This window comes from Bos mutus, chromosome 29 (assembly GCF_027580195.1).
Source record: "Bos mutus isolate GX-2022 chromosome 29, NWIPB_WYAK_1.1, whole genome shotgun sequence".
NCBI classification, from domain to species: Eukaryota; Metazoa; Chordata; class Mammalia; order Artiodactyla; family Bovidae; genus Bos; species Bos mutus.
Window position 1 is genome coordinate 32,064,779 of NC_091645.1, and position 18,344 is coordinate 32,083,122.

At 47.1% G+C, this 18,344-nt stretch overlaps 1 protein-coding gene across 1 annotated transcript in view; it reads left to right on the forward strand.

Annotated features, from left to right (window-relative positions):
• The window catches only part of BARX2 (BARX homeobox 2), an 82,058-nt gene extending 73,569 nt beyond the window's left edge, over positions 1–8,489 (forward strand). The window contains exon 4 of the mRNA XM_005896983.2: positions 7,734–8,489. Coding sequence (XP_005897045.1) covers positions 7,734–8,000 — 267 coding nt within the window. The 3' untranslated portion in view covers positions 8,001–8,489. The remainder of the gene's footprint in view (positions 1–7,733) is intronic.
• Positions 8,490–18,344: the final 9,855 nt, after the last annotated feature.

Below are 18,344 nucleotides of genomic sequence, written 5' to 3' on the forward strand. Positions count from 1 at the left end.
TTGCCATTTCCTTCTCCAATGCATGAAAGTGAAAAGTGAAAGTGAAGTCACTCAGTCATATCCGACTCTTAGCCACCCCATGGACTGCAGCCTTCCAGGATCCTCTGTCCATGGGATTTTCCAGGCAAGAGTACTGGAGTGGGGTGCCATTGCCTTCTCCCTAGACAGCATATTAAAAAGCAGAGATAACACTTTGCCGACAAAGGTCCACATAGTCAAAGCTATGGTTTTTTCAGTAGCCATGTACAGATATAAGAGCTGGACCATAAAGAAGGCAGAGCGCCAAAGAACTGATGCTTTAGAATTGTGGTGCTGGAGAAGACTCTTGAGAGTCCCTTGGACTGCAAGGGGATCAAACCAGTCAGTCCTAAAGGAAATCAGTCTTGAATACTCACTGGAATGACTGATGCTAAAGCTGAAACTCCAATACTTTGGCCACCTGATGTGAAGAGCTGGCTCTTTGGAAAAGACCCTGATGCTGGGAAAGACTGAAGGCAAACGGAGAAAGGGCAGCTGAAGATGAGATAGTTACATAGCATCACTGACGCAATGGATATGAATTTGATCAAACTCTGGGAGATGCTGAAGGAAAGGGAAGCCTGGAGTGCTGCAATCCATGGAGTTGCACAAAGTTGGACACGACTTAGTGACTGAACAACAACAAATTAGTGTAAACAGCTCTTTAAAAAAGAAACATCTCTACATTTTAAGGACCTCATTTCATAATGGCTTAGCCCTCTCTTTTTCTTATTCAAAAAAAAGCAACAGTTAAATCCAGATTTTCCAAAGCAGTTGTCTCACTTCCAGTTTTGAAAATTCCAAGGGTCAAAGCCCAGAGAAAACAGGAGAGTTGGGAAGAGAGTGGGAAGAAACCTCTGACCCAGGCCTTTCCATGTTCTCGCTGGGTCTCTGGCCCCCTCTCCTATCCTGTGGACCGAGCATCTCAGGCCTGCCTGCATGATGTCCTAATTGCTAGGCCATCTGGTCACAAGCCTTGGTGTCTCAAGGGCTGGAGTATGAATTTTCTACAATGACCAAATAACTAAGCCCTCCTTCCCCTGCACCAGCTACCTAGTTTTCAGAAACAAAAAGAGTTAATAGGCACTTTTTGATAATGGGTAACAGATTTGAGTTTTCTCCATTTTGTGTTTTTATCCAATATATGTATTTTTTTCTCTGAAAACTTTGGTTCTTGCTATTGCCTGCTAACAGGCTTCCAGATGGTGCTAGTGGTAAAGAACGAGCCTGCCAGTGCAGGAGACATAAGAGATGTAGGTTTGATCCCAGGGTCAGGAAGATACCCTGGAGGAAGAAATGGCAACCAAGTCCAGTGTTCTTTCCTGGAAAATTCCATGGGCAGAGGAGCCTGGTGGGCTACGGTCCATTGGGTCGCAAAGAGTCAGACATGACTGAGCACACACAAGCAAGAGTCCAGAGGAGAAGTGAAATATTGGGACAGCTTGCAGGGAGAAATTGAAATGGAAAGATAAATAAGATTCGATTAAACATGTTGTTGCTCCCCAACTTCTAGAATGCTCAGACACCCATGGAGCCTTTTAGGGGACTGATCTCTAAGGGAACCAGATCTGGGACCTGGAAACACTGGGCTGTGTTTCCCGGCGTGCCCCTCCCTGGTTGGTTTTGGGCAAGTCTCTTCACTGCTTTTTGTGCAAGTTCCACCACCCACCTCCTTCCCCGTCCCATCATCGTCATCAAAATTGATGTCTCCTGAGTGGCAGAGGCATTGTTTGAGTTGGTTATCAGCGATCTTTTCGTGACTCAAACGATGGAGGCACTGACAGCCCGCCAGCCCTGCCAGCACCGCCCAGTGCCCGTGGGGAACACGTGTGCCCCTGCCACTGACGTCAGCTGTTTTCCACCAGCCTCTGCACGGCTGGCACCGCTGCAGGCCGCGTGTCGATAGTTATCAATGTCGTAGAAAACAAAATGGAAGTAACTGCACAGATTTAAATCTCCGAGCAGTCCACAAGCCAACCGAAGGCAGGCCCCTTCCAGAAATTTCACCTTATGAGCAGTGACTTTTCACCAGGCAGTAGAGATGTGGCTATAAGACACCAGTTGTTGTTGTTGTTGAGTTGCTGAGTTGTGTCCTACTCTTTGCGACCCTGTGGACTGCAGCACACCAGGCTTCCCTGTCCTTCACTATCTCCCATAGTTTGCTCAAATTCACGCCCATTGTGTTGGTGACACCATTCAACCATATCATCTGCTCTTGCCCCCTTCTCCTCCTACCTTCACTCTTTCCCAGCATCAAGGTCTTTTCCAATGAGTAAGATACCAGGCCATCCATTAAAAAAAAATTCAAAAAAGGTACTCAGTCAGTGGAGGTAGCTGACCTGTAAGTCGCTCATTATTCAGAGTGATCAGGGCAACACTGGAAGGAAATAAAAGGTTCAGCATCAGTAGGAGAAGGGAGGGCTTCCTGGAAGGGGTGCCATCTAAGCTGGGTTTAATGGATGAATAGACACCTGCCAGATGAAGTTTGGAAGGGTGTCAAAGGCTGAAGGAAGGAACAGAAGTACGCAGGGGCACTGCAGGGACCTCAGAACAGCTGGAGTGAAGAGGAGAACAAGGTGGCTCAGGTGTGGGTCACGTTCTGACTTTCTCAAAACAGCAAGGCATTGTTGGGATCCTGATTGCTTCATAGTTTCCCCTGGTAAAACTTTCAAGGCTGCCTCTTCAAGGACTGGGAAAGAAAAGAATAATTGAGTAATAAAGATGTCTCAAGGCAAGTAATCTCACTGGAACTGGAAAAAGAGCATTCGCTTCTCAGTGTTACTCGCATGCTGCCAGAACCGAGATAGCATCTCTGACTAGTTTTTACCGGTCAGCGTGTAGAACCTGTGGCGGGTTGGGTAAATGTGGTCTCCCATGTTTGGTGGGATCTGCACCCTCCCTTCCATTTCTGTTTGGCTTGGGTTCCAATAGGGCCCAGCAGGCTTCGTAGCGGGCCAGAAGTACCTCATCATTCAGGGGTACTTTTCATCTCCAAAGTAGGGTTCTGTTCTGTGAGAGGGTCCAGATGGGTGGTCCCTTCCTCTCCCAGTCACAGAGCTGGGTGGGCCACGTACCGTGCCCAGTGGTCATCTTGTGCACCAAAAGTCTCCAGCTGGTCAACAATTCTGTGTAACTGCTACCGGTTTCTACCTATGTAATCGTGGGCAAGCGCCTGTTTCCTCATCAGTAAATGCCTGATGTCCACCTTACAGGGATGCAGATGAGGTCAGTGAGCTAATCTGAGCCAATCCCTGTAGGACCCAGAACAGTGTCTGCCCCATAGGATACAGTCAAGAAGTGTTAGCTGCTGTTCGTCTCAGTGTTTTTTTTTGTTTGTTTTTAATTCTTTACCCATCCACAAAATTCATGTCTATAGAAAATCTCAACTTTTGGAGGCCAGGAGAGATAACCTGAAAATGAATTCTGCAAGTTTCCGGGATGCTGGTTAAGACAGTCAGGTGTTTTTCTGCATCCTCCCTACCTGCAAGCCTTCCCCGGTCAGTTGGTGCTTTAGCATTCAGGATTGAGTTGAGTGGAACATCCCATCTTCTGGCAGAAAATCTGCTAAACAGTGAGCTGGGGGAACATCTGTGCTGGAGATGGTGAATGTCTCAGCTTCAGAGAAATAGCATCAGTTACATGGCTCTCTGGACTTCCCTGGTGGCTCCATGGTAAAGAATTTACCTGCCAATGCAGAAGATGCGGGTTCAATCCCTGGTTCAGGAAGATCCCCTGGAGAAGGAAATGGCAACCCACACCAGTATTCTTGCCTGGGAAATCCCATGGACAGAGGAGCCTGGTGGGCTACAATCCATGGGGTCACAAAGAGTCAGACATGACTGAAGCAACTAGACAACAGCATGGCTCTAATTCCCATAGAGCAGCAGATAGAGAAAGGGAACAAAAAGGCAATGGGATAATGAGTCCATGGCCTAGGATCTGCTGGGAGGTTAGGAGGTCGGTAAGATAAATGTGGTAGAAATATCAGTGGAATCCTTCCCTTGCACATTACATGCAATGAAATACCAATAAGAGTGTTAGATTCAGGCAATCGAGGTTTTGTATTCAAATCCCAGCTCTGCCTTGGGTTGCTTTTCCACCATGACAAGCCACTTCTGCCTGAAAAGTGAGGGAGGTAGAAGGTTTCTCTCTGCGCTGACAGCCGGGCCCTCCCATCAATGTGCCCGTCCTCCGCCCACCTGTGCAGGTGGAGAAGGAAGGTCCTGACATCCCCAGCAGGAGGGCACAGGAGAGTCTAGTTTTAGAGTTTGGAGGAAGGCTGCCAGCGGGCCAGGTTAATAAAAGTAGGTGGTGTGCTGGGTGTTTTTCCCAGAGGCGTGTGACCTCACGTGCAATGGGTTGCCTGGCCTCTCTGGACGAAGGAAAGTAAATTGGCTCCAGGGATGCCTAGGGAGGAGGGGTCCTGAGAGAAGGGCCACAGAGTGCACGTGAGTGTGTAGTCTTAGCATGGGGTGGTTGCGAGATAATTGCATGTCTCAGGTGTGCTGGGAGGCAGAGGCCAGAGGTCAGGTGCAGAAAGCAGCCAAGAGTGTAGTTATGTCCTAATTATTGCTTGTGCTGGAATGTTTTATTCCATTTAGAAAATGGTCTGATTGTTTTGATTTTTTTTTTTTCATGCTGTAGGAAAACAGCCAGGTGGGGTCTAGCCAAGCTGTGTGGGTGGTGTTCCCTAATTGCTGGGCTGGACTTTCTTTTGCCAATTAGGTGGCTTCCTTAGACCTGCTCTTTTATAACTTGATTACTATGTGGGGCAACTCGATTTTGTATAACCTCTTTCATACTGAGTGGAGCTGCTTTCAACATGTCAATTTCATCTTGGCACATTTGGGTGCTTTCAACAGCCTGCGCTCACAGTGAAACCAAAATCAGATACTGACATATGAAAAGGAATATAGAGACCTCTTTTCCCCAGAGGTTGATTCTGTCAGCATCTCTATCTTGTTAGAAGTCCCCTTCATACCTCTGTGTTAGCTGTTTGGATTGAAAGTACAGTGGCTGAGTAGATGCCCAGCTAAATGGAGGTGTTTAGTGCAAATTTATGGTTTTCCTTATACCATAAGCAAAAGTTAACTCAAAAGGAATCATAAACCTAACTAAACATTAAAACTATGAAACTCCTATGGCTGATTCATGATGAGGTTTGACAGAAAACAACAAAATTCTATAAAGCAATTATCCTTCAATAAAAAATTAAATTTAAAAAAAGTTATGAAACTCAGAGGGAGGGGACATACATATATCTGTTGCTGATTTATGCTGATATATGGCAGAAATAACACAATATTTTAAAGCAATTTTCCTCCAATTAAATTTACATATTAAAAAAGGAAAAAAGAACTATGAAATTCTTAGAAGAAAACATTTTCTTTTGGAGTAAATGCTTATGACCCTAGGTTAGGCAAAACCTTTTTAGATAAGACACCAAAAGCACAAGCAATAGCAACAAAAATTGCACTTCATGAAAATTAAAAACTTTTGTTCTGTTGAAGGCCATCATCAACAAAGTGCAAAGGTGGGACTTCCCTTCTTAATTTGCCAGAGGTTAAGAATCTGCCATGCAATGTAGGGATATGGGTTCAATCCTTGATCAGGGAACTGATAATATCCCCCATGCCAAGGAGCAATGAAGCCAATAAATAAATAAACATTTTTAGAAATGACTTGAAAAGGCAACACAGAACAGAAGAATATATTTGTAAATCTTCTATCTGATAAGGGGCTTTCATCCAATGTATTAGTATTAATAGAGAACTCATAACTCAGTAATTAAAAAGGACAACCGCATTTTTAAATGGGCAAAGGATTTGAATAGACACTTCTGCAAGGAAGATATACAACTGGCCCATAAGCACATGAAAAGATGATGAACTTCAATAATTATCAGGGTTGTACAAATCAAAACCACAATGAAAAGCAACTTCACAACAGCTAGGATGGCTGGAATGAAAAAGACAGGTAGTAACAAGTACTGGGACTTCCCTCTGGTCCAGTGGTTAAGATTTAACCTTCCGATGCAAGGAATACAGGTTTGATCCCTGGCTGGGGAACTAAGATCCTACATACTTTGAGGCCAAAACAAAACAAAACATAAAACAGAAGCAATATTGTAACAAATTCAATAAAGGCTCTAAAAATGGTTCACATCAAAACAGCCCTTAAAAAAATGAGTTTTGCAGAGGATGTGGAGCACTGGAGCCCTCACATACCGCTGATTGAAATATAACATGGTGCTCTTGCCTTAAGAGAACAGTCTGGAAATTCCTCAGTCTTGGACTTCCCCTGTGGCTCAGATGCTAAAGAATCTGCCAGCAACGCGGGAGACCCAGGTTCTATCCCTGGGTCGGGAAGATCCCCTGGAGGACAACACAGCAACCCACTCCAGTATTCTTGCCTGGAGAATCTCAAGGACAGAGGAGTTGCTGGGCTACAGTCCATAGGGTTGCAAAGAGTTGGACACAACTAAAGTGACTTACCACGCATGCATGCATCGCTCTTTTACAGAATAGGAAACTGAAGCCCAGAGTCTTTAAAGGACTCTTCCAAAAACAAAGTAGACAAGGGGGCACAGTTGGTGTTTAATCTAGTTATTCTACTTTCAAAACAAGAACACACTCTCTCCTATGTGTTACTGCTTCTTCAAACAACATAAAACCATATGTTTCATATTTCCTTTTCTGATTACAGAAATACATGATCATTGTTGAAAAATTTAAAAAGACATTTAAAAAGAATTGAAATTATCCTTGATCTTGAGACTACAAGCAGGGTAGTGTGTAGTTGTCTAGCCACCAAATTAAATTATGCTGGTTTAGAACCCATTTTCACAAAACTATATTAATATTTCCCATGTTATTATATGTTCGCCTATATAATGATTGTAATGGTTGTTAAGTTTTCTCTCTTTGCCATATACTATAATTATGTACTCAATTATATGGTGGAAACTGTAGAGTATTTTTCTGGCTGTTGTTGCCATTTTTGTGATGAACATTTTTGCACATCAGTCATTGTCCCAATCTTTGATGACTTCCTTAGGCTAAATTGTTAGAAGTAGAATTTCTGTGTCAAACATTATGCACATTTTTTTTTAAGACTTTTGATTTGCATCCTCAGGTTGTCTTTTGAAAAAGCTGTACCAATTACACTTTTATATAGACATATGAGTGTTTATTTTCCTGTTTGTGACACTGTTTTTTTCTTTTAACTTATCAACTTGCTGTCACACTCATATTTTAATTTTCACTTGTTTCCCTATTTTTGAAGTTGGATTTTTAATGTATTTATGATCATTGTATTTAATAGAAATTATCCTGACTAAAAGTACATTGAACCTTTCATGAATGAAGCTGTCTTTGTAGACTGCAGGTGACTCCTGGAGAATATTTTTTGCCAAACTTTGCAACTTCATTGCCGGGAAGGAATGGTTTAGAGCAGGGGTGCCCAACCTGGGATCTAATGCCTGATGATCTGAAGTGGAGCTGATGCAATAAAAATAGAAATAAAGTGCACAATAAAATGTAATGTGCCTTTATCATCCTGAAACCATCCCCTCCCCAGTCTGTGGAAAAACCGTCTTCCACGAAACCAATCCCTGGTGCCAAAATGTTGGGGACCGCTGGTTCAGAGGTGGGGGAGTGGGAAAGTGGAGGGAAGAAGTTATTTCTTAGATTTGATCTCATTTGTCTCCTACGTAGGTTCTTAAAGGTGGACAGGAAGCACCCACAAAACCTAAAGGTCGTCCCAAGAAGAACTCCATCCCCACATCAGAAGAGATAGAAGCTGAAGAGAAGCTGAACAGTCAGGTTCACAGCCAGGAGCTCCTGGAGCCCTCCCAGAGCCTGGAGGGGCTCTGTGATATGCAGAAACCAAAGGCACGCGTTGTCCCTGTGGAGGTGGCTGAGTCCCCAGGCCAGGCCCAGGAGTTGCCAGTAGCCTCTCCGGAACCCCCACCATCAAGCTAAAATAAGACTCTTGGTCGAGGGGAAGGGGGAGACTGGGAAGAAGGGAAAGAGAGAGGGCAGGGAGACCAGGGAGAAGAAAGCTGCCAAGAGCCCGAGACCTGGGGGAGAAGACCACGGCCGGCTCCCTCCCTCCTGCCCACGGCTCTCAGCTCCAGCTTTTGAGGAAGACTTGCTAGCCTTGGCCTGCTCTTCCTGAAAGGCTGCCTAAGCCACACAAGCCCTTGACTAAGGGACACAGTGCCTTGGAACTGCCAGCCCCAGTTGGGGTGACGCCGTGGAGCTGTCCAGGTCCAAGCTCCCCCTGGCATGATGGGGGACACTCCGACCAGCCTCGGAGCAGCTAGCCATCAAAGCAGAGATGGAGGAGTGGGCAGCATGCCCAGGTTCCTTGCTGACTCAGCACTTATTTCTGTAGCTTTAAAAGAAAATTTAATGTTTTTGATTGTTGTTTTTTTTTGGGGGGGAGGGGTGGTCGGTGAGGGTGGGCAGATAAGAGTTGGGGGAAGGGAGTTTTGAGTTAATAGAATAAAGTTTGTTTGAAGACACGTGTGCCTTTGTACCCATTATAAGGTAGTCAGGTGACCCAGGAACTGATAAACCTTGTTTTTCTCGCTTGATTCAGTTGCCATCCCTGAAGCTGCAATGCAGATATGTTAAGATAACTTTTATTTTTTAATTAAAAATAAATCTTTCAAAAAAGATGGGATGTGTTGTTTCTTCCAGGGAGTGTATTTAGATCTTCTAGAATATGTCCTATGGAAAGAGGGTGGTGCTAGTGGTAAAGAACCCGCCTGCCAATGCAGGAGACACAAGAGACCCGGGTTCGACCCCAGGTCTGGGAAGATCCCACATGCCATGGGACAACTAAGCCTGTGTGCCCGTGTGCTGAGCCTGAGCTCCCTATAGCCTGTGCTTCATAACAAGAGAAGCCACTGGAGTGAGAAGCCCATGTATCACAACTAGAGAAAGCCCACACACAGCATCAGAGACTCAGCACAGCCAAAGATAAAATTAAGAAAAAACAAAAAACCAAAACTCGTAAGCCTGTGAGCTTGTAGTATACAACTCCTTCGACAGGACTGGATTCAAGTATCGTGACTGCCACTTCAACTTTGCTAAGGCCGTGCCTTCCCTTGGCCGTTGAGATCAACAAAGAGAAAGCAGTCTCTCTCTTAACGCAGAGGTAAGGACTTGGCTTCTGCGAACCAGTTCGTGCAGCCCACACCCAGCTGTCGGCCACTGCCTCTCTCAGCTGAGCCCACCCCACCCAGGGCTTTAGGATCTGCCCACCAGGCAGAGTCACCACGGCCAAAGTAAGCAGGTGAGTCCTGCCAGCTGGGTCTCCCTTCTGTCCTGTTCTCCTGCCCCAGGAAGGCCCTCATTAGGACGCAGCTTTCTTAGGCTGGTTTGTCTCTGGTCTGGGCTCTCATGCTGTCCTTCTCCTAGGCGTCTGACAGTGGCCACCACGGCTCAGGGAGAGGTGTGTGCACACATCTGGGTTTCCCTCAGCTGGGCTCTGGGCACTGTTTCTGACTTCCAGCCCTGGGTTCTTGGCCCATCATCTTTGGTATTGTTTCTTGGCCCTATGTAAGAGACAGGGGTTTGATCCCTGTATCGGGAAGTTCCCCTGGAGGAGGAAATGGCAACCCACTCCAGTATTCTTGCCTGGAGAATCCCATGAACAGAGGAGCCTGGTGGGCTACAGTCCATGGAATCACAGAGTCGGACACAACTGAAGCCACTTAGCACAGCACAGCACTTGGTTGGTGGGGTGAGTGCAGAGTCTTAAGAGCTTGGGGTATCTTGCCTCCTGTTTTCGAAGCCCCAAGCTCAATGTCACCTCCACTGACCAGCCTTGAGCTTGTCCTCCAGCCTCAGCTCTGTGGAGTTCAGCCCCATGGCTCAGAGGTGGGTCTGGGCTGGGCCTTTCCAAAGCCGATGGGTGCAGATTCAGGGGCCAAGTCACGGTCCTTCTCCACCTCCATCCTTCCCTTTTCCTTCCAGGTCTCAAGCCTCGTGACCAGTACCCAGAAACCAGCTCCACAAGTCCCTGTGGGGGACCGCCTCCTTTATCAGCAGCCACTGGATGTCTACCTTTGAGGACCCTGCTGAACAAAAGCATTCTCTTCTCCAGCATCCAGGGTGGTGACCCCTGTGGGTTCAGGGTCTTATTTTGGGATCTGCTCACCTGCTGCCTTTTGTTTTTCAAAGGATGGAAGAGGGCGGAGGCAAACTGACCACGGAGGGAAGGTGACCATGTGAGATTCCTGCATCCCTGTGAGGATGGAGGAGTCTCTTACAAGCACTATAGCTGATGCTGCCCCTTGGGCTGCAATGTGGACTGTTTTTCCCAGTTTTACAGGAAGCTTACTCATTGGAGTGAAGTTGATCATCTAACCCTGGTCGTGCAGCTGGCGGGGAGCCATGCCGAGAACTAAGCCTGGTGGCCTTTGTCCTTGCCGAAGGTCTCCATGACTGGCCTGCCCTCTGTCCCCACTTGCAAACCACCTGGGCCTTCTTGGGGTGGTGGTGGGGAAGTTGCTTCCAGCAGCAGTCTGCTCCCTGCACACAGCTTCAACCAGATTGCAAGGTGGCCTCTCTGCCTCCACTCCCACCACCTGGACTCCCAGGGCAGGTCCCAGCCTCCCAGGGTGCCCAGGCCTGCTTGCCGAGCTCTACATTCATGTTCTGGGGCATGGCACCCCCTGAATGACTTCTCCATGGTCTGCAAAGGTCTCACCCAGCTTGACTCACACAATCTCCCAATGGGTCATGCTGTGAGCTTCGAGCCCTCACATTAGCCCAGGCAGATCTATCAGAAACCAACCTTAACTGGGCTGGTTTCCAGTCAGTCTCAGAGATTGATCAGTCCTAGAGCCATCTTAGAGAAGGGGGCCTGCGGACCTCAGTGATCTGCCCTTTGAGCTGTGTATAGATTCCCCTGCACTTCTCAACACCTTTCAACTTCATCACCCAGCCTTGCCCCACGGCCTGAGAAGGGCCAGGGCTGAAACTGGACTGCAGGGCAGGAAGCTCTTTCCTCAGGAAGCTGTGCTCTGTCAGCCTGCTTGCATATTGTCCACTCAGCAGAAAATGACCAGGGACTTAACAGGACCGGGTTAAAGGCTGTCCTGGGGACTCACCCCAAGAGCTCCTGCCTGGGTCACCCGCTGGATGATTGCCTGAGCCCCTGGCGATTTTCTGTAGGTGCGACAGAAATCTTACCCCATCCAGTATTTGAAGACCAGGAAGTACTGGGATTAGACAGCTGAAGTGTGCTTACAGCTGAAATGTGCTTTACACACACACACACACACACACACACACCCCACACCTGTTTCTCAGGATTTCTATACACTGAATGCCTGTTTGTCTAAAGTTTGTGGGGGGCTGCTGCTCTGTGTCCACATAGACTCCCTGGTGGTCCCCTCTCTGCTGTCCTCGTGGAGGGAGGAGCTGAATCTTCCAGGCTTCTCCAGAGGCTTCTCCCTCCTCTTTGGACCCTTGCAGTCCCACTCCACGAGGCTGCGCCCCTCCCTACCCAGGAGACAATGTCCTCCTCCCCACTGGCTCCCTCTCCCTTCCCCTTCTCCAGCATGAGTTTGAAGCCACGTCTTCCCCTTCTTTCATTAAGCTCACCTCTACGCCAGTCTAACCTGTTCCTTTCTCTCTGCTTCCTCTTAATGCATCTTTTGTCATCATCGTTGTGATCCTGCCATTCTTCCAAAGAGCACACGGATTTGTTTGGTTTCCCTGTTAGAGCATGAATTCCTTCAGGCTGTTTTCCAGTTGATACGTTCCGAGTTTCTGCACAGAGGCTCCCAAGAACCACACACAGGCACTGGAAGATCAGGACCTGCTGACACTGCTCCTGGCCCAGGGGTTCTGTGTTCTCAGCAGGAGGGTCGGTCTGGCTTTGAGCCATGCACTGCCTCTCCCATCACTGACCCCTGTTAGCACCTCGCTTGCTGGCGGCAGGGCAGGGGGCTGCCAGCACTTTTCAGAGAGGAGAGAGAAGGCTGAGCAAAACATCTGTCGTCCGCAGAAAGAGTCCCACCAGCCAAGGGACGCTGTGCCAGGCTTCTTCCCCAGGGACAGAGGCACTGGGGAGGGTGATGGGGAGCCCCCACTTGCTGGCCTGCAGGGCCAAGGGTCAGCTCACCTCTATCTGGCTAACCCTTTGAGGGGAAAGGCATTGAAGCGGCTTCGAAGAAGAAACCCTTGGAACATTCTCCAGATCACAGGCTGGGATGCAGCCGGCAGCCTGGGAAAAAGATGCATACAGAGGTGTTTGTCTAAAACAGAATTAAAATCTTATGTAGGGCTTTCCGGGTGGCTCAGTGGTAAAGAATCTGTCTGCCAGTCCTGGAGACACAGTTTCGATCCCTAGTTGGGGAAGATCACACAGGCTGAGAAGCAACTAAGTCTGTGTGCCACAAATACGGAGCCCACGTGCTGCCAACTACTGAAGCCCGCACGCCCTGGAGCTTGTGCTCCACAAGAGAAGCCACTGCAATGAGAAGCTGAAGCACTGTACCTGGAGAGTAGCCCCCATTCACCACAACTTGAGAAAAGCCCATGCAGCATAGAAGACCCAGCACAGCCAAAAATAAGTAAATAAAAAATTTAAAAATCTCCTATTTAGACGCAAATCCTATTTGTAGCTGGTGGCGGGTGGGTGAGGCGGTCTGATCTGGCTCCTGAGGTGATGTGGGAGGTGGCTGAAGGGAAGGCATCGGTCCTGGAGGACTGGGGGGACAGGGAAGGAGGAGGTGGCAGCTGCGCCTAGGGCTCACGTCTAAAGCCTTGGGGCTGGCAGCACTTGCAGGTTGTGGGGAGGGAGGGCTGGGGGAGACAGCAGAGAGAGGCCTGACACTCAGGCAGGAAGCCAGCAGTGACCTCTGCCCTCAGAAAGTGGGGTGTCCCGGCCTCTGGGCCCAGCAGCAGTGTCAGCCCCATTGGAGTCAGCAGGTGCTTCCCGTGCCTGCCCAGGGCTGGTGCCAAGGGCAGGGGAGCTGCGAGGGGGCCAAGGAACATGTCTCTGTCCTCAGTAAGCTTGCCGGAGACACACCTGAGTGAGTGTTGGAGCAAAGGCGGGGATTCCAGCTAGATCTCTATGTTTCTACCCTGCCCCTACCCAGGAGCTGGTGTTCTTTGTGGGCAAGGAAGGTGATTCATGGAGGGCGCATCCCCACCATGTCCTTACCAGGCTAGGCCACTAAGGTAGCATTGAGTCCTTATGTTGGACCCTTGTACACCCGGGAGGGTGATTAACACTGGAACAACAGGTGTGCGATAAGTCACCTGAACCTGCCTCTAATCCCAGATTGTTGCCCCAATCCTGGGCGGAGGGTGGTTTGGGAGGCAGAAAGGTCCTGGTAACACCGCCTCTAATCCAGGGGCAGATGCTGAAAAGAACGGAGCTCTGCACCAGCCTGCTTCGGCCTCCCTGCCTCCTTTTGCTCTTGCCCCTCCTGTGGACAGGGGATGCGTGGTCCTCCCCGCCTCCTCCCCCATCCAGCTGTGTGTGCCCGTCCAGGTGTGTGTGCTCATCCAGCCATGCGCACTGTCGGCCCCTGGCTGCTCCAGGTCAGTGGTGGCCAGGAGGGTGCGGGCAGACGCTGTGGTTGCTGAGGGCTGGTAAGTCACCGTGACAGGCCCCTTTCATACTGACCTCCTTTCCTTCCAAAACCCTCTTCCCTCTGTGTACTCTGGTGCTGATTTATTAGATACGCAGTTAAGTGCCCATTTAGCTCTGCAAACTGTCAGCACCCCTGCTTTATGAATAAGATTATTCACTGACAAAACCTTTGAAACATTTTTTTTAACAAGAGGGTGGGGAGGAATGGGGGAGAGGAGAGGACCAGGAAGTAGCGCCCCGGGTCAGTGAGGAGGCCAGGAGGGACCGAAACCAGAGCGCAGCCTCTCAGCTCAAGAATGCAGCCAGCGCCTGGAGCCGCCTCACACTCACCCTGTCCATCAAGACAGGTGTCATTGCGTCCATGGGACTGTGGGGTCTAGAGTTCACTCCTTTGTCTCAGCTGCGTGTGCCTGCTCTGAGTGGTTCTGAGAATCTCAAGGCCTGCTGGGTGAGTCGGTGCCCCTTGGGCGTCCTCGGTTGACGGGCCGGTTCTGCCAGGGCTCCCCTCCTCCATCCAGGTGGCATCTCTTCCCAAGCACCCACTGCTTAAACACACAGAGAGTAGCTGACCCTGGTCCGTGTCTCTCTATACCCTCTGACCAGATGCCAGGCCCTGCAATGAGGACCACTTACATCATCACACCTAACACCTCAGCAGCCCTGTGATGGCAGCATAATTAGCATCTTGGCTCAGAGATGGGGAAGCGAGGCCAACATGGTGAGCTCTCCCCAACACAGCTATGGGTCTGTCTCCCCCACAAACCATGCCTGGGCTTACTTCTAAGAAGGCTGAGGTGACCAAGTCTGATCTGAGGTCAGTAGCACCCTGCAGGTGCCCTCACCCACCTCCCACACAGCTGTCACTGGGGTCCCCGTCATGGCATGCTCTTACAGTGCGGGGTACAGAGAACAGAGCGCAGTCTTCCCCTCAGGTGTGAATGATCAAGTCCTCCAACTACCCACCTGTGATGGTGAATACCTGGTTCCCCCTCCCACTTCTATTGTGTTTTCAGAGGCTTGGAAAGAGTCGGAGTTTGGGGGTGTGTTGTCCTTGGCAGTGACCTTGGAAAGGGGTGCTGGCATCTGGAGGAAGCTTGACGGGAGGGGTCACGTCTGAAGCACAGAGACAGCATAGATCCTCGCTACCAAGTGGCAGGCAGTGCCAGGGGATACTGGCTTCCACCCCGAAATGGGAGGGGCACAGAGAAGCTGGGAGACCCCCAATAGGATCTGTGTGGAGTCATGAGACTTCTATTCTGGCTCTGGACGTGGATGCTGTGCCTTCTTGGCAGTCCTGGGTGCCCTCTGAGGTCTAGGCCAGCCTTGGAGCTTGCCTTCTGGACCCAGAGGTCCCAAAGCTAGTGTTCCTTTTCCTGCTCCTCCCTGTCCTCCTCTTGATTTCTCCCTCAGCCATTTATTTCTCTCTATTTGTAGTATGTGTTCAGTGCAAACAAATTCCCTAATACGAGAAAGTCACTGTGAATCCGAGCATCATTAACACAGATACAAGGATGATCCAAGCAGATGTTCCACACACAAATAGAAAGCAACAAGGAGTATTCATGAGATATACAAAAGCTTGAGATGTGTTGGAGATGCTTGTTTTATACTGTTTTCTAAGAATGGCAAATATTTGCTTTTGTTATCAAGACTATACACCTGTTTGGACCCTGGAACACCAGAGTATGGTCATGGTAATCAAAGAATACAATGAGTGCATATTTCTAAACATAGGTTTCTGCACACACAGACAGTTGTATAAGATGTACTTTCCAGAATCAAGCTGTTTTTAGACCAGGTGTCTGGTTCTAACCATTTAAAACACTGGCTGACAGAGTGTGCTTCAATGCTAGCCTTATTCATATAGGTGCAAAAAGTATTTATAAAAATAGCATAAAAGAATTTTTATGAGCTCAATTCAGGTTAAGTTTCCAATGTTCAATTTACCTCAGTTTTTTTTTTTTTTTAATTTCTTTCAAGATTTACAAAAAATGTTCACTGGATGTTTTAAATTTTTACATATACTGAAAAAAAGGCACTAATTTAAAGTTATTTGGGACGTCCCTGGTGGTCCATTGGTAAAGACTTCACTTTCAGTGCGAGGGGTGTGGGTTTGATTCCTGGTCAGGGAGCTAAGCTCCCACAAGCCTCAGGGCCAAAAGACATAAAACAGAAACAATATTGTAACAAATTCAATAAAGTCTTTAAAAATAGTCAAAAAATTCTTAAAAATAAATAAATTTATTTGGGGTCATATTCTCTCAGCCAAAAGAATCTGACTCTTTTGGTGAATGGGAATATGTGAAGGGAAATGCCCAGTTTTCAACCTTTCTGGCTTATAAGCAACATTTAGTAATTATCTTCCATTTTGGGTAGTTTCCAATCTATAACTACTCTGGCACACGCCAGTTACTTTCAGCAAGTCAAGTGCAAAACCCTGGAGGAAACAATTTAGTTCCCAAGAGAACAGTGAAGGCTTATCAATGGAAACCTTTATCCAGAATAAGTCAGCATTAAATCAGTGCTGCTGAAATAATACAAAGAAGCTTCAAGGTAGAACCTGCAGGTTCCCTCCACTGTACACATTGATAGGAACCTGGAAATTTTCATACTATCTAGTTACTTTACATCTGTATAGATTTAACCAAAGTGAAAACTTTGTAGAATGAAAACTCCATTCTACATTCTGTTTTTTTATTCTAGATCAAGGTACAGTCTTTTCATTTCCAAAGTGGGGTTTTAGGTATCCACATTTCCTAAGCCATATTATTTTTATACTTGCATCTCTCTTTGATTTTGTATCAGAAATCTCATTTTCCAGGTTTTTAACATTGGCATCTACCATAAAATTAAATCCCTCAGATGTTCTTCAAACCAATCACATTTAGGAGTCTCAATAACTAAGCCACTGCTGTACAGCAGAAATTTTTACAACATTGTAAATCAATTATTCTCAATAAATTTTTTTAAAAGCCCCCAAACACCCCCACCCCACCCTCCAAAAAAGAAAGTAAGTGCTAAATAATTGTTTGATATGAGGGACATGGACAACAGTTAGACCCTGTAATGATTAACTTTATGTGTCAAAATTAGCTAAACTATGTTGTTTGGTCAAACATCAGTTTAAATGCTGCTGCGCAGATAGATATGATTGCCATTTATAATCACTGGAAAACTGTATGAAGTTTCCTCAAAAAAAAAAAAATTAGAACTACCATAGGATCCAGAAACTCCACTTCTGGTATTTATCTGAAGAAACCAAAACAACAAAAATGATAGCTACACCCCCATATTCATTGCAGCATTATACATGCTAACCAAGATATAGAAGCAACCTAAGTGAATACCGACAGATGAATGAATAAAGAAAATGTGGTATGTATATATATGTATAATATATATCAGATCAGATCAGTCGCTCAGTCGTGTCCAACTCTTTGAGACCCCATGAATCGCAGCATGCCAGGCCTCCCTGTCCATCACCAACTCCCAGAGTTCACTGAGACTCACATCCTTCGAATCAGTGATGCCATCCAGCCATCCTAATGAAATATTATTCAACCATAAAAAAGAATGAGATATTGCCATTTGTGACAACATGGATGAACCTTGAGAGCATTGCATTAAGTGAAATAAATCAGACAAAAATCAAGTATCATATAACCTCACTTATGTATTAAATCTAAAAAAAAGAAAAACCACACATACACCCCCCTCAAAAAAAAAAAAGAACAAACTGAGCTCATAGATACAAAGAACAAATTGGTGGTTTCCAGAGGTAGGAGTGAGCAAGATGGGTGAAGGTGACCACAAGGTACAAACATCCAGTTAGAAGATAAATAAGTCCTGGGGGTTAGTATGCAGCATGGTGACTACAGTTAACAATTTTTTGTTGAATATTTCAAAGTTGCTATATGCAGAGTACATCATGAGAAAAACCGGGCTGGAGGAAACACAAGCTGGAATCAAGATTGCCAGGAGAAATATCAATAACCTCAGATATGCAGATGACATCACCCCTATGTCAGAAAATGAAGAACTAAAGAGCCTCTTGATGAAAGTGAAAAAGTTGGCTTAAAGTTCAACATTCAGAAAACTAAGATCATGGCATCCAGTCCCAACACTTCATGGCAAATAGATGGGGAAATGGTGGCTGACTTTATTTTGGGGGGCTTCAAAATCACTGCAGATGGTGACTGCAGCCATGAAATTAAAAGATGCTTACTCCTTGGAAGGAAAGTTATGACCAACCTAGATAGCATATTAAAAAGCAAAGACATTACTTTGTCAACAAAGGTCCAAAACCAAGGCTATGGTTTTCCCTGTGGTCATGTATGGATGCGAGAGTTGGACTGTGAAGAAGGCTGAGCGCCGAAGAATTGATGCTTTTGAAGTGTGGTGTTGGAGAAGACTCTTGAGAGTCCCTTGGACTGCAAGGAGATCCAACCAGTCCATTCTGAAGGAAATCAGCCCTGGGATTTCTTTGGAAGGAATGATGCTAAAGCTGAAACTCCAGTACTTTGGCCACCTCATGCGAAGAGTCGACTCATTGGAAAAGACTCTGATGCTGGGAGGGATTGCGGGCAGGAGGAGAAGGGGATGACAGAGGATGAGATGGCTGGATGGCATCACCGACTCGATGGATGTGAGTTTGAGTGAACTCCGGGAGTTGGTGATGGACGGGGAGGCCTGGCGTGCTGCGA